The 14,978-nt window shown below is 40.8% G+C and overlaps 2 protein-coding genes across 5 annotated transcripts in view; one reads left to right on the top strand and one right to left on the bottom strand.

The window, feature by feature from the left end:
• Positions 1–7,212, top strand: part of LOC118331614 (galactosylgalactosylxylosylprotein 3-beta-glucuronosyltransferase 1) — a 23,821-nt gene extending 16,609 nt beyond the window's left edge. Inside the window, exons 3-8 of one of the 4 annotated variants that reach the window (XM_035666661.1) lie at positions 622–687; positions 2,834–2,976; positions 3,259–3,770; positions 3,952–4,248; positions 4,595–4,700; positions 5,750–7,212. In XM_035666661.1, the coding sequence (XP_035522554.1) occupies positions 2,865–2,976; positions 3,259–3,770; positions 3,952–4,248; positions 4,595–4,681 (1,008 nt within the window). In that variant the 5' untranslated portion in view covers positions 622–687; positions 2,834–2,864 and the 3' untranslated portion in view covers positions 4,682–4,700; positions 5,750–7,212. Of the gene's footprint in view, positions 1–6; positions 688–2,833; positions 2,977–3,258; positions 3,771–3,951; positions 4,249–4,594; positions 4,701–5,749 lie in introns of those variants that run through there. The other 3 variants (XM_035666660.1, XM_035666658.1, XM_035666662.1) reach the window with 3 other exon arrangements.
• Positions 7,213–7,418: 206 nt separating this feature from the next.
• On the bottom strand, positions 7,419–14,300 carry LOC118331613 (beta-galactosidase-1-like protein 2). Its single transcript, XM_035666657.1, has 19 exons — positions 14,209–14,300; positions 13,604–13,789; positions 13,450–13,518; positions 12,904–12,999; positions 12,455–12,563; positions 12,284–12,376; positions 12,049–12,130; positions 11,909–11,973; positions 11,736–11,820; positions 11,043–11,180; positions 10,780–10,860; positions 10,585–10,694; positions 10,339–10,485; positions 9,152–9,223; positions 8,941–9,019; positions 8,751–8,838; positions 8,553–8,664; positions 8,325–8,441; positions 7,419–7,554 (listed from the first exon to the last, which is right to left on the bottom strand). Exons 1-19 carry the CDS (start codon positions 14,298–14,300, stop codon positions 7,468–7,470), a joined length of 1,908 nt encoding a protein of 635 aa, XP_035522550.1. The 3' UTR covers positions 7,419–7,467.
• Between the last annotated feature and the right edge of the window lie 678 nt (positions 14,301–14,978).

Raw genomic sequence — 14,978 nt, 5'->3', positions numbered from 1 at the left:
TGGAAATTAAATATAAATAGTGCAAAAGGCCTGTAGCTGAAAGTGCTCCTGAGCTGCCTCAGCTCAGTGTAGAGAGGATGAGAGGGGTTGTCCATGAGGGGAACATAAACACTCATGTACATTGTGAGATTTGTCTACTATCCGCATTTCCTTTTCATCAACGTAAAAGCTCTGATGGAATAAATAGCAGCTGAACCAGGTAAAAACTGGCTGTAAATTGCCTGAAACACGAATGACCTTTGGAAATGAGTCATACCAAAAGCACACAAATGATGCAGATGAAACTGTTGTTTATGCTTCCACATTGAATATAAAACATTTGCTCTACATATTCTGCATGTCCACAGGGACCCAATCATAGAATGATTAGTGTTCACACTTTGGGCTATTCTAAGTAGCCTCAATCAAAGACATAAGCATGTCGAGCAACAGGGAGGTCACATGACCATGAGGACACATTTAACAGATTTTATTAACACAAAATGTTATTACATATCTGCTTAGCTATCCTGAGATACATGACAGGCTGTCAAAACAAACTCTAATCCTGCGTGTGTTTTCTCTCTGCAGGGATAATCAACTTGACTGAAACATTGATAAACACACTTTCCTTTTCTCCAGGCCTCTTTGTACAGAGCCTCCAGTATCAGTTCTTGAAGCAACCATGTGTGTTGGCTATAAACATAGGTAAGATAATATGTTGTTGTTTTTTTTATCCAAACCGCTCCCATTGATCACACACACATTGATGGCAGTAAGCTAACATGCAATGTAGTGGTCAAACTATAGGGAGAGTTTGGGGGTTCAGTGTCTTGCTCAAAAACACTTGTGATGTACGAATTGCCGGAGCCGGCAATGGAACTGCCAACCCTGTAATCAATGGGCGACACTGTCTACCTCCTGAGCCAGACCTGTCTATTTGTGACATACTGTAAATTCTCATATCATCTCAAATAATAGCCGGGGGCGTGGCCAGCCCACGTATAAAGACTTTAAGGAAGGTGCAATTAAGGCTGATTTATAGTTGTATATCGGCTCTGTGTCGAGCCTATGCAAGTGCCCTTTGTCGTTGTGAGCATTTATACCTGTGTGCTGGTGTGTCTGCATTGCTCTGCAAATAACACCGCCAAGAATCTAGTTGGTGGTGGGGTTTCTATGCCACTGTTTTGAGTTTTGACTGAAACTGAAACTTTCCCTCATCGCTCTTCTCAATCTGTCTTGTGTTTTCCTCATTTCGTCCTACCCCTGCCTGGACAAGGGAATACGAGGGGACCGACACGAGCATGTCATGCAGCAAGGCAGCGTCCCACACTGTTTGTGTGTTTGTACTTTTAAATAGGGATTTTCAAACTGCATTATTAACTCATCTGGGTTTTGCACGAGTTGCCTCCCATTCTCAGATAATGCACACACACACAAAGCGGACCTGTCATAGTCGTCTGGTTAAATTTTTGACGAGGTGCACGTCAGGTTACGGCGGAGCGTACGAGGCCGTTCCCACACTCTACTCACAGTGACGATTTGACGTATAAAGTTTAAATCAGGCTTTAATTGTAGCCCACTTCAACATCTTGCATGGTAAAAGTATAATGTACACTCTAATAGTACATGTCATTCTCACTACACAGAATTGTTTTCATACTCATTATTCAGTTGTTTTTTCTTTGTCATACTTCTGATCAATGTTAAGCTATTGTTAACTCAACATTTTCTGATATTTTTTCACACTAAAAGCCTACCTGTAAAGGCAAGGCTGCAAGACTTTTAATGTGAAGATTCTTGGAGGAGGTGTTGAGTTAATGGTAGCTTAACAACATTCGGGTAAAGATGGAATTAGTACTGTAGATATTGACATTATATTAAAATTATAAAGACAGCAAGTAAAAACTGAGGTGGTTTTTAGTTTGTGTTATCAGTGGAACAGAGGAAATTAGAAAAGAAGTCCTGGCCATCTCTGCCACTGAGGCAAATAAATTCTATCTGAAAATCTACGGTTTATAATTATAAAGAACATATAGATAGACTTAATAAACAAAAGGGTGAATCCATAACCCCTTTGTCTGTTTAAATGCACGAAAGGGCTTGACCCTTTCAGCAACACTCTAGCGTTAAATTATTAGCTGCTCTCTGTAGTACACCAGTATGCTTTCAAATGAGACAAAAAGAAAGCTTGGAGCATTTTCTGACCTATTTTCTGTTGTGCAACAGTTTCAGCAGGCTGAGACTGCTTTTTAACACAATGCCTCCTTCCATGTAGTTTGTGCCTTGCAGCTACAGTATGCTGATGTTGAACAGAGAGCTACCATCTATGGACTTCAAAATGCATTTTACATTGAGTGGTGGGCCATCAGATTGGGAAACTCAGTCAACCAGCTCAGCTAAAGACAGTATGCTAAATATAACTCTAAAAGCAGTTAATGTTTCTTTTAGAAATGATAACTCTAAATGGAGTCTGGTGAAAGACACTTAGAATTTCTCCACCCGTACATATCGGTCTTTCTGACGGCAAAAACAACAGAAATCATTTTTAAACGTAATTATACAGCACTCTAGAAGAATTACTAAATTGGAATCCGTTCCCTTAATATATAAATAATAAATTTAAAAAATGTCTTAAAATGTATTTTATGTGATTTAATAAATTAGTAAAAAGCTATAACAGTAATTGGATATGATAGGATATAATAATAAACTAATTAAAAAGATGTAACTCCAGCAACATTTAAAACAAAATTTCCATAAGAAACATTCTGTTTGTTCCCTTCAGCGAGCTCTAAAATCAGCTCTGTGGTCCTTTAACCATATCAGATCATGCGCTATATATCCCATGCAGGTAGGGACATGACTCAGGTCTGACCCTGGAGATGCCGAAAAGACGAGACATCGTTGCCATTGTGTTGATCGTGTTGCCTTGGACACTGCTCATCACTGTCTGGCACCAGAGCACCATCACTCCTCTGCTCGCTACTCGAAAGGGTAAGGGTGAAGCTACTCAAGTCTGCGCTGATGTTTTCAGATTGTGAAAATTTTTCCATTCATCCATATTTATCATAACAATATTTAACTAAAGTGCTTGTGTTACTTATGGCATGCTTCTGTGTCAGAGTGTTCTAACCTCAGGGAAAAATGTCACATGTTGATCAAGTGTAATGCAAAGACTGTGTTTACTTACACAATAACAGTTTAGCCGTTTAGTCCACACTGTCTCATCTAGCACAAGGTCCCATCAACACTGTAATCATTTTCCTTCCTGGCTAGATGACAGACGTGATGGTCGCTCCAACTCCAGAAACACTTTTGCTTTCAAGGAGTCCTGCTCACTTCAGAACCGGGACATCGTGGAGGTGGTGCGCACTGAGTATGTCTACAGCCGGCCTCCGCCCTGGTCTGACATCCTGCCCACCATCCACGTCATCACTCCCACCTACAGCCGGCCGGTGCAGAAGGCAGAGCTGACGCGTCTGGCCAACACCTTGCTGCACGTGGCCAACCTGCACTGGATCCTGGTGGAGGACTCCCAGAGGAGGACCACTCTGGTCAGCCGCCTCCTCCTGGAGACAGGACTCAACTACACTCACCTCAATGTGGAGACGCCTAGGAACTATAAGGTACGGGGGGATACTAGGGACCCCCGAATACCTCGGGGTACTATACAGCGGAACCTGGCCCTGAGGTGGCTTCGGGAAACCTTCAGTGTAAACAGCAGTCAGCCTGGGATTGTCTACTTTGCAGATGATGACAACACGTATAGTCTGGAGCTGTTTGAGGAGGTAAGGAAAGTAAAACATGGCATAGAGCTGAATTACTCCTACGCAATGTCTCCTCCTCCTCATGCTTTCACAGACTCCTTAGTTCTCCTGTGTGTCTTTAGCTAAATCTACATTTTTGGCTTCATGGAATTTATGACTCACATGAGTGACTTGTATGTCTGTCTCTGTTTTCAACTACCAGATGCGTTCCACCAAAAAGGTGTCAGTGTGGCCCGTGGCCTTTGTGGGTGGCCTACGGTACGAGTCCCCTAAAGTAAACACCTTGGGCAAGGTGTACGGCTGGAAGACTGTATTCGACCCACACCGGCCCTTTGCCATCGACATGGCTGGGTTTGCAGTGAACCTACGCCTCATTCTGTCTAAACCTCAGGCTTATTTCAAGTTGCGTGGGGTGAAGGGAGGTTACCAGGAGAGCAGTTTATTAAAGGAGCTGGTCACTCTCAGTGACTTGGAGCCTAAAGCTGCTAACTGCACTAAGGTATCGAAAGGAGGCTCTCTGCATGTTGTGCAAACTCTGTGAATTGGCAATAAAACAAGCTACTTCGGTAAATGCTGCTAGTGTGAGAGGAGTCTCAAGGTCTTTGGCTGTCTTTGGCTGTCGTAACAATTTGTTCATAAAGTCAGTGAACTGTCAGCTTACTGCTGATTCTTTATGCATACAGCTCATTTAAAATATATCCTACATTCTGCCTCTAGACATTGTGTAGCTAGTATGATGTAGTACATTTCTACTGCACAGCACTGTGAGCCAAAATATCTGTTTTAGTGTTTCATCACATTGACTGTATTTCTGCTCATCTCCATCCCTTTCTTCTTACCCGCAGGTATTAGTATGGCACACACGGACTGAGAAGCCTGTGCTAGTAAATGAGGGCAAGAAAGGATTTACAGACTCTAATGTTGAGATATGACATACTTCATCTGACACAGGTAATAGCAGAGATTTCAAAATGGCATTTCCACACAGTGAATATTTGGGGGGATGGACCATGACATACAGACCTTACTTGAAATAGATCTGTAGATAGTCTGACCTTTACATAACATGTTTATAGGATTGTCTCCTGCAGATTTTGTTATGACAATTTAAAGATCCCCAAGATATCTCCTACTTTAGTGTAAAGTCCATTCTTAGTGTATGTGCACTGGCGGCTTTCACACTATCTGTGATGTCAAAAATCATGCTGGTAGGCCCCGCCCCTTAAAAATCAGATTTTCAGTGAGCCCAGAGAAACTTTCCACTTTCAGCAGATGAATAATTTTGAGTGGAGGGGGACTTTATTTTACTATATTTTTGCCTTGCTTTTTTATCACACATATTTTCAACCACACTAGTCCTGTGGTTCTAAGGTTGCCAGTGTGGTTGGTTGGTTGCGTTGGACAACAACTACTTTATGAATAATCCTAAACAGATATTCATGGTCCCCAGGGGACTTTAGTGACCACTGACCTTTCATTTTGCACCACCATGACATTTTTGTTTTGTAGTGAAATATTTCTGTAAGTATTGGATGGATTGGTACATACATACATAATATAGTGTCAGCAGCAGGTCAACGTTTTCACTTACAGGGAGAAATATCTTCGCATATCTGGATTAAAAAATTTGCACAGCCCTTCGTTCACACAAATCCTAATGACTTTGGTGATTCCTTGATTTTTCCTCCAGCAAGCTAACATTTGTAAATCCATTTTTGATTTTTAGTGAAAGGTGACATGAATGTTTAGTACAGACATTCATGTCACCTTCAGGTTGAGTTGTAATAACTGACTTTTTCTCTAGCACCCTCATCAGGTCAATCCAATACTTTGTTTTATGATGAAATACCTGTATCCCAAATGTTGCATGATAACATGCTTATTTACTAACACTATACATGCTTAACACGTTAGCATTAGGAACTACAGTGTGGCTGTAGACTGCAAACATGTACCTTGTTTTCTTGTCTTTTTAAGTGTTAAAATTGTTGTCATTCCAGGGGAGGCAGTTCTCCATGGGATTCTATCTGGATTCAAACCAACCTCAGAGCTCCTTGAAGCAATAGCCACGGTCAAAAACATTCACACAGCACAGTAGCTGTACTTCACCACAGCTTAGAAATGGAGGCACAGCTGTCCAAATCGAGAGGCAGCACAGGCCATGTGCGTGAACCGACCAGAGTATCAAAGCACAACTGCACAAAAACAAACAGGCCTGTTCTGCTCGGAGCACAGGCTGATGCGAGACGCTGGTAGGATTCGCCAAAAGGAGTTTGTCCACTGAGGTCTCCAAGGGGAGTTGAGACAAAGGATGTTACGCGAAACTTAAACTGCAGGAAGAGATGGCACAGCAAGCAATAAAGAGCCCTCTGAGCGCAGACAACACCAGCCAACCATCCAATTAGCATTAAATTGGGCCCTTTTGTTCTGAAGCGAGCTGGCTGTCCGGCACAGGGCTGCACAGAGGAATAAAAGGGGTCCTTGTCTGAAGTGAGTCAGCACTGACTGACAGACTGCACTGAGGGGATCTGAGCCCTCCCCACTTGTACTGTACAACACTGAGCTATTTAGATAGCACCCTGAACCCAGCACTAATTAGGAGTCCTGTTACTCCTCAACACACATTCACACATGCTCAACTGTCACACTGCGCATGAGGAGCACACAGACACACATGCACTCAAAAACACAGAGCAATGATTTATTACAGTGTAACAGCAACGTCCTCTCTCGCAGTCATTTACTCTAAGCTCTTGTTTATTCCTGATATGCTGTAACAATACTGAGGTATACTCATATTTAAGAGAAGATTCAGTATTCCCAGGGGCTTGTCCACTTCACAGGCTTCTTCATAAGCTAATTACGATCCCACCGAGTAAACTGGCAGTTTCTCAGCAGAATTATTTATTGTTTCAGACTAACTGGTACCATTCACTTGTTAGTCGTAAGCTTTGCTTGTGAGAGTCAATGGGATATGAGGCCATTACTCTCAAAATTGGATGTGCATCCTTTCAAATGGCTGTATTACACAATCTAATTATTCCCACCATGGATGGCTGGCTTGCAAGTGGTGATTTCATACCCCATTGACCTGCAGTGGCACTGCTTACAAATGCTAATGTTTCTCAGACTCTGTGAATGTTCAAAGTTTGGTCTGTTATCAGTGTGACAGGCATCTGAAGCCTTTAAGATAAGTGTCTGATGTTGATACAATGCGGCTTGTGTTTCCTTTGAATCAGCCCTGCCTCCGCTCAGATTGTCCCATAAGCCTGTTTTTTGTTCTGTTGTACAGGCTAAGATGTGTCCATTTAAGTAACAGCATTCTGCAGAATATTCTCACAAGCAATACAAACCTAACAACAATTTGAAATATAACTGCCACAAACAAAAATGATTACTGTTTAACTGAGACTCCATGGGTAAGAGGACATGTTTGGTAATTCTGCTGTAATGTGTAAAGAATCACTGTAACTAAAGGTACTGTATGTACATAGCTATAAACTGCTCCCATACAAATATGCTTCTCTCTGTTTTTCATATTGATGTGTGTATATCTCTGTATATTTGAAGGTATTAAATTAGACAAGGACTATGGTATTAACAACATTGATATCCCTGAATTTGAAAGTTTGAACAAATGTAACAAGCACTTTGTAAATCTTTGTTAAAAGACCAATTATTATACAAAAAACAATGCCCATGCAGGCGATGATGGCAATCATTGGATGTCTGCTGTCATGCCAAGATCAGGCGTATCCTCAAAGTGGACCTTGTAGTCCCCCTCCTGCTCCTCAAAGACAATGACCTTATTCATATAAAGAGAAAAAAGTGAGAGACAAAGAAGAGAGATATTAGAACATTGAGACTTGACTCACTGTGTAAAAATCTTTTATATTGCAAGGGGACAAAAACCTTTAAAGAAATGTGCTTATTCGTTTTCTTACTGAGAGTGAGTTAAGAAGACACACTAAAACACACTACAAATGAAGCTAGAGCCAGCAGCCAGTTACCTTAGCTTAGATGGAAACAGGGAAACAGATAGCTGATTGGTACAGAAACCAAAGTGTCTAACAACACGCTGTGGTTTTCATATAATATGTTAATTAATGTGCTTTAGAGTTTCTGTTAGACAGTGTTTGTTAGCAGACAGGCTAACTGTTTATACCATGTCCTGTCTTAATGCAAGCCTAAGCTGACAGTAGTTTAGCATGCAGATTGATTGATTGATTTTCTTGTATTTTGCGTCACACAAAGTGCCCAACCAACATGTGTTTACAAGACACAAAAAGTACAGTTGGTCAAACATTTGATTTAATTACAGAATGACACGTTATTTTACAGATCAGACATTAAAACAATATTCTGCCTTCTTGGCAAATAAAATCTGCTACAAAAAAGGTTCCTGAAGCAGAACTCAAGTTCTTCTCCAGCCAAAAGAAATCAACATAAATGGAGGACATTTTACTATAAACTACATTTCTTATATCCTTGTGGACAGACATTAGAGCTGTCTTTCTAACTCTCAGCAACAGAGCAAATAAGCACATTAAAAAAATCCTCTAACAAATGCTTTACCTGGTTGATTCCACTGTTGAGAAAGGGACCAGGGAGGTAGAGAGTCTGCTGGGGGCCAATTGACCAGTAGCGGCCCAGATTCAGCCCATTGACAAATACAACGCCTTTCTCCCAGCCCTGTGGACCCAAAGAAAATATCATATCATGCAATGCATGAATTATTTCTCATACAAACACACATGCAAAAAATGACCATAGCATAACAACTATATGTTTCGATTGACTTACTGGCAGCTTCACAAATGTGTCACTCGGATACCCGTATGCAAACAGCCGCCCCATGAAGAATCCAGGGAAGCTGGGAGTTTCAGGGAGAGTTTTCCAAGGTGCCCGATAAAGACTGAAATGAGGCATCCACTTCAAACACACTATTACAGCAAAGTGAAAGTGATATGCAATGCTTTAGATTCAATAAAGCGTACCAACCTATCAATGAAGCTGGCTTTCATATCCAGGCTGTATATTGTAAAATCCCGCAAGGGGATATTGTTTAATAAAATGTCTCCCACGAGGCCTGCAAGAATACAAATCAAAATTGGCTTGTACACTACCCACTGTGTGCTTGAGTGATTTAATAGCAGGCACAGCAATGAACTGCATATTGTCTGTCGATCACCTTTATGTTGTTTGTCAAGGTCCCTTCCCTGGTGAACTCGTCCACAGTTTTCCACCAATAAACTTAAGGTACGCTGTCCCTGTAGGGATTGATCGCTTTTATGTCTCTTGCAAGTTTTGGCAACAGCCAACAGCTGAGCATCCATCACATCCAATAACTATGTATGACATTTACTGTACATTTGCCTTCATTGCCCAACTTGATGCCATACCTTACCATCAGGAACCGCCAGCTCCAGGCTTTGGCGCTTGAAAAGGCCAATGAAGCTTCTGTCTACAAACACCTAGAGAGAAAAATATAGTCAGTCATATAAATTCTATTACAGTAGATGACACACAAACTCTGCTTCACTTGAATGAAATATCTCAGAGGTGGCTGTAGTTTTGCCAACCATCCCCAAGGTCACCACCTTTACACAACTTTCATGGGCTGTAGGACTGCACAGTATGGTAAAAACATCATATTGTGCTTATTTTGACAGATATTGTGATTACGATATGATTCACAGCATGTGTTTGTGTGTGAATCATATTTTTTTTAATTTAATTTTAACAAAAGAATCTATTAAAATCATGCATGAAATGTAAAATTCCTGGGGGTCCGTACCAAACAAACATGTTTTCTTAAATCTGGAGAAGATTTGTAGACCAGGGCATATCTGCAGCACTACAGTACTTCATTATAAAGATATTTTGTCATACATTTTACCTTTATCAAAACATTGCAGCTCTCGCGATTTGCATATTGCTTTTGCTATTTTTATATTGCACTTGGCCATATTGTGATTTTGATAATATTTTGATTAATTGCACCCCTAGTAAGCTTTATGTTTAGAAATGTGTACTGTGGGCATACCAACAACATAGAGCGACCATTGATCACTGTATGATTTTAAAGAAATAGTTCAACATTTTGGGAAATACACTTATTTGCATTCTTGGTGAGAGTTAGATGAGAAGATGGATACCACTCTCACAACTGTCCATTAAATATAAAGTTAAAGTCAGGAGACAGTATGCCTACCATAAAGACTAGAAACAGGAGGAAACAGCTAGCCTGGTTCCAACGGTTCTATCTGCACCTCTAATGCTCACTAATAATCACATTATATGTCATATGTTATATCTGATAGCTTACACTGACAAGTTGTCTCCAGGAAGTCACTGCTCCTGGCCAAGAAATTGGCATATTTTGTGTACAGTTGAAGTGAGTTTCTCATTTTTTATCCACTCGCAGCAAAAATACATATTTCCTAAAATGTCAATTTTCCTGTAAGTTGTTTTTCAGTAGCTACAAACATATTATGGATTATAAATTAGTTAATAGAAGGCAACTGCATCGATACTGCATAATGTCAGGGTGAGTGAGATTGTGCCATCACGCACAATGAGCACTCACCAGGGCACGGTCTCGGACATTGTCTCCAGACTTCAATAATCCTCCACTGGTGATGGTGGTCTCATACAGTGTGTATCCGTAGGACTGGCCATTCTTGTTGTTCACAGGTAGATTCTCCATGTTTATGGGTTTGAGTGACTTGAATGGCTGCAGGAAATTGACGAAAATGAATCGACTTCTTTGATTGAAAAGCTAAATTGTTTTAATTACACAAACAGGCATCAGATAATCTTACATAAAACATACTCCCTCAGTGAAGCTCAAAGCGTCCCATAAGGACAGGTGCTGGTACATGATTGCTGGTTCATAAGCCTCCCTGTAATGTAGCGCTGGCATGTCAGGAAAACTGTCTCCTCCTGTAAAGATGAGTCAAATACAAGATCAGGCAAAGGGGTCGGTCTCTGCATGTATTATAACATTTAAACTTAGTGTTTAACTTACTGTTGTATCGAGAAAGTAAGTCCCTAAGGAGATGGTACTTTGGAGTGTACTCCCCAGCTTCAGACAAGGGCGCATCATAATCTGAACAACAGGGCAATGGTACATAGATTAATTATCACGTGCTGCCACCTGCTGGGTGTTAAAGTCAATGCTGATTCTGTAAACAACTGGGAACATATTCATTGTCATAAAATCTTTGTAAATTTGCATCAGAGACACCGCTGGTTTGTTTGTAATAGAGCACATGACACAGAGGGACAAACCATAGCTGGGGACCAGTGCTTTGTAGGAACGATCCTGGAGTGCTCCACTCATGAAGCCAAAACTGGAGCCTCCATGGAACATGTAGAGGTTGACAGACATGCCTCGCCTCAGAATTTCTCTCACAGTGGACACCATATCTGACAAGAAGTTCAACATGTTCACTGTAAACAAATTTACTCCTTAAAAACATAAAGGTCCCTGCAATTGAGAAATCTTAATACAGTTTTAAAGTCAAGTCACAGAAAGCTTTTTGACCTTTTGCTGACCTCCTGACTCTGACTCATTCAAAAGAAGGTTGACCCTGACTTTGACATTTACATTTTCATTTACATTGTTGGCATGTAGCTGGTGTTCCTCATGCAAAAAGCACAGCAGTAGGAAAATATGGAAAGTGAAGAATTTGTTTACAGCACTAAAGATTGCCTTGAGATTCAATATTGTGATTTTACCAATATGTGTTTTTCCAGTCTGATGCTAGTATATAAGAAAATCTGCATATTTTGTATCAAAAATGCTTGAACAGTATCAAAAAGCCTCAGAACTCATTAACATCAAGGATTACTTGCATTATATATTTTCCAGGGAATCCTGGGACCCCTACACAAAGGTACAGGGATGGCCCAGGATCGCATTGATAGAAAGGTGCCTTTTTAATCTAAAAAGCCTCCATTAACAGGGAGAACCTATCTTACCCTCTGGGGGAAGCACATGGTGGAGGTCACCCCACACATCGTACCAGCCAGTCCAGTAGTCCATCACCATGGTGGGGCTGTTAGGCTGACAAATAGTGCAGAAAAGACACACACAATCATACACATCTACAGTGACACACAGAGACATTATGTGAAAAAGGTAAAATACACACCTGGATAGCATTCAGATCCTGGATGTCTCTCTGATTCAGCTTCTGCAGCTTCAATGATCTGATGACTTTAAGATAAGAGGATAGGACTGTGTGTGTGTGTGTGTGTGTGTGTGTGTGTGTGTATTAATAATATACTGTACCTCCTTCCACACCTCCCGACTTTAATGTGTTGTGGTTGTCCGATGTGAACAGGAGTTCACTGATCCCTCTGGATTGTAGTGCCTTTCAAAATAAGACACAATGTCATGACAGAGTTAGATCAGATCCATTCTATCAATAACCTCAATGTGTACATTTGTGTTTTAATGTAGGGTTAAAGGACCAGTGTGGAGGATTTAGTGGCTATAAGATATGGTAGGTATTTTAATTAAGCACCTCTTTCATGAAAAGCATGTAACTTTCATCCTTCGCAAAGGATCCATACTCGTTTTCGACCTGCACAGCGATAATGGGACCTCCTTTCTTGAACTAAAAAACAAACATTTTTTAACATTAACAAATAAAATGAACTGGAGCTACAGTAGACTTGTTTTCAGCTTCAGTGACCTGCAGTGGAACCACTTTTGGTATAAGTTTGTCAAAAAAAGTGTCGACCGCCTGAGTAAAGCCTGGATAAGTCGTCCTCAGTCTCATGCTGCCATCGCTGAGGAGCCAGCTGCAAGAGACAGAAAACAAGATGCTTAGTTATGACTAAAGCCACAGAGCTGCAAGAACAACGGAGGCATAGTACGTCTAAGATAGTGGACAAAGCTTCACTTACTGGGCAAGTCTTTCCTTACAACAAGATTTGACTCTTTCACCCACAAACTGCACGCAGACTAATTTATTTATTCAGGCACATAAACTAGTCAGAGCTCGTTGAACAAAGCATCGGATGTGCTTTGGGTTTAAATCTATATCCTTCTTTCATATATACACAGAACATCAGGACTTCTGTATGCAATGGTGTATACATTTGTCCTTAAGTAGTTATATGCAAAGAATACTAGCAGTACCTTGGAAGTCCTCCTAGGTCCAGCTCAGAGGAAATGTAGGGCCCTGGACGTAAAATCACCCACAACCCCAAGTCAGCAGCAAGATTGATATATGCTCTGAAACCCAGATGGAGAAGGCAATCAATAAGCATTTTACTTTTGCACAAAGTTTATACACCCCCAGTGAGCATCCTATATCTTGTTGTTTGAGGTGTGTGAAATGTGCTTGGCAACAACTGAGGCGTCACCGCTGTGCTGTTAATTGCTTGCTAAGTTGCTGTTGTTGGGGAGATGCCTTTGTTGTCAGGTGGGACCTCTCTGCCTCTAGCTTCTCCCCAGAGCACTGGGGCTTAGATGATGAGAAGAATAAGGAGAGTATTCCCAACACACCCTAATAATATTGTTAGAGCAGCTAGAGAGGTGGTGCAAGGTGTTTTCATTCTTAATATATACATTATTAAGTTGAATGTTTGGTTTAATGAGAACATGGGCTACACTCCCATAAGCAGAAAACTGTGTGGTGATTAATCGCAAGTGTATTCAGGTCCAGGAAGAGTCACTCCTTACTCTAAATCCAGCTGCATGTGGAAGTTGAAAACGCCTCTCTCTGGCTGGTGCAGACTCCACGGCACGTACCTGCAAAGATCCAGGTTGTTGTCTGTTAACGTTCAACCAGTGACCAGTCTTGAGAAACAAAGCAAATACGTAGCAGTTTTCCTACGTAGTGAGAGTGTTGATGCCACAGGCCTTCATTTTCAACAGGCGGTCCCTCCAGTAGGCCCTGGGCACACGGAAATAGTGGATGGATCCCCCGAGGATGTGGAAGGGCTGCCCCTCCAGTGTGAACTGGGACGAGTTGGCACTCAGGCCCACCTTCCTGGTCATTCTCCTTCCCCCTGCTGGCCTGCTGGAAGAGATGTTGTCTCATAATAAAGCACATTGACCATTGTGCTTGAATAGACCACATGACATGCTTGATAGGAATTTGCAGATGTCTTGTGTTGGCAAACACAACCACAAAAGGGACATATCTGAATTTAAAGGCAAGACTTTCACAGATGAGATTAGCATTTTTTTTATCCTTTTATCCTTTATCCTCTGTGCTGCCGTTAAAGCTGTTCATTGTTTTTTTTAAGCAAAAGAAACAACAGCAAAGTAACAGTTTATGGTATAGTATCACTTTGTCTTTCACAATATCCCTAAAGAGATACTTGCAGCATTGCTATGAATTGCATTGACATTAATTCATTGTAATAATGTACATCATTAGGTACAAGCAGCCTCAAAGTAGCTAAAACATGCTTAACAATCATACTGAGCACTTACCCGAGATATCTGTACATAATGAAGCCAACAATGCACAGGCAGATAAGTGCATATTTCCTTTTGTGCACATTTCTTATCCTCAAGACAACCATTGATAGAATGTGAGGACCCTTGCAGAGACATAGGCAGCAGTCCAGTTAAGTTGACAGCAGCATCTGAGCACAGATAAACGTGTGAGGCTGGCGTGAATATAGCACCGCCTGTGGGAGTGCCCCTGCAGAGCCATGGAGATCTAACACACCTCATTAACAGGGTGTGTCTGTGTGCCTGTGTCTTAGGCTTTGCAGAAAATAAAGGTATAGGTGAGAATGACGATGAAATCACTGCATCAAATATAATTATTTCCCAATATTAATATTGATTTATTAAAAGATAAACATTTGAACATTTTAAAAGTATTTTATCTTAAACAATAGTGTATATTACTTTAATAATATAATGCGATTAAAATATAAACTTTCTTATGAAAACATTTTGTCCCACCATCAGAAACCACAACAAAGATTTAGTGCATAGGACAGTATCACAAAAGCCATAATATTATATTATATTCTCAACTGAATTTCATTTTCAATAATTTAATAGTGACAAATTCAAAAACATTTTTAATTACTGTTTTATGCGCTATTCCCATATTTAAAACAGGAATTACACGTTCACTTCACCCCCCCATCCTCCAACAAGAAGGACTACAATTCCCATGATCCTTAGAAGTCGGAGCTTGCGCAATATGTTTTCCACGGCCCTGGCCCTTCTGTTAGTGTTACTGT

The sequence above is a fragment of the Morone saxatilis genome, unplaced genomic scaffold (assembly GCF_004916995.1).
Source record: "Morone saxatilis isolate NCDOM2014 unplaced genomic scaffold, NCSU_SB_2.0 Contig20, whole genome shotgun sequence".
Taxonomy (NCBI): domain Eukaryota; kingdom Metazoa; phylum Chordata; class Actinopteri; family Moronidae; genus Morone; species Morone saxatilis.
The sequence above is the reverse complement of the archived record's forward strand: the minus strand, read 5'-3'. Positions and strand labels throughout refer to the sequence as shown.

What these genes read in the sequence shown, in the direction of transcription:
- LOC118331613 (XM_035666657.1), bottom strand. Translation starts at nt 14,300, where the DNA reads ATGGTTGTCTTGAGGATAAGAAATGTGCACAAAAGGAAATATGCACTT. An exon ending in CTTTGAGCTTCACTGAGGGA is followed by an intron (nt 10,486 to 10,584) that starts GTATGTTTTATG and finishes AATTTCCTGCAG; the next exon opens with CCATTCAAGTCACTCAAACC. An exon ending in ATGTCCGAGACCGTGCCCTG is followed by an intron (nt 9,224 to 10,338) that starts GTGAGTGCTCAT and finishes TTTTCTCTCTAG; the next exon opens with GTGTTTGTAGACAGAAGCTT.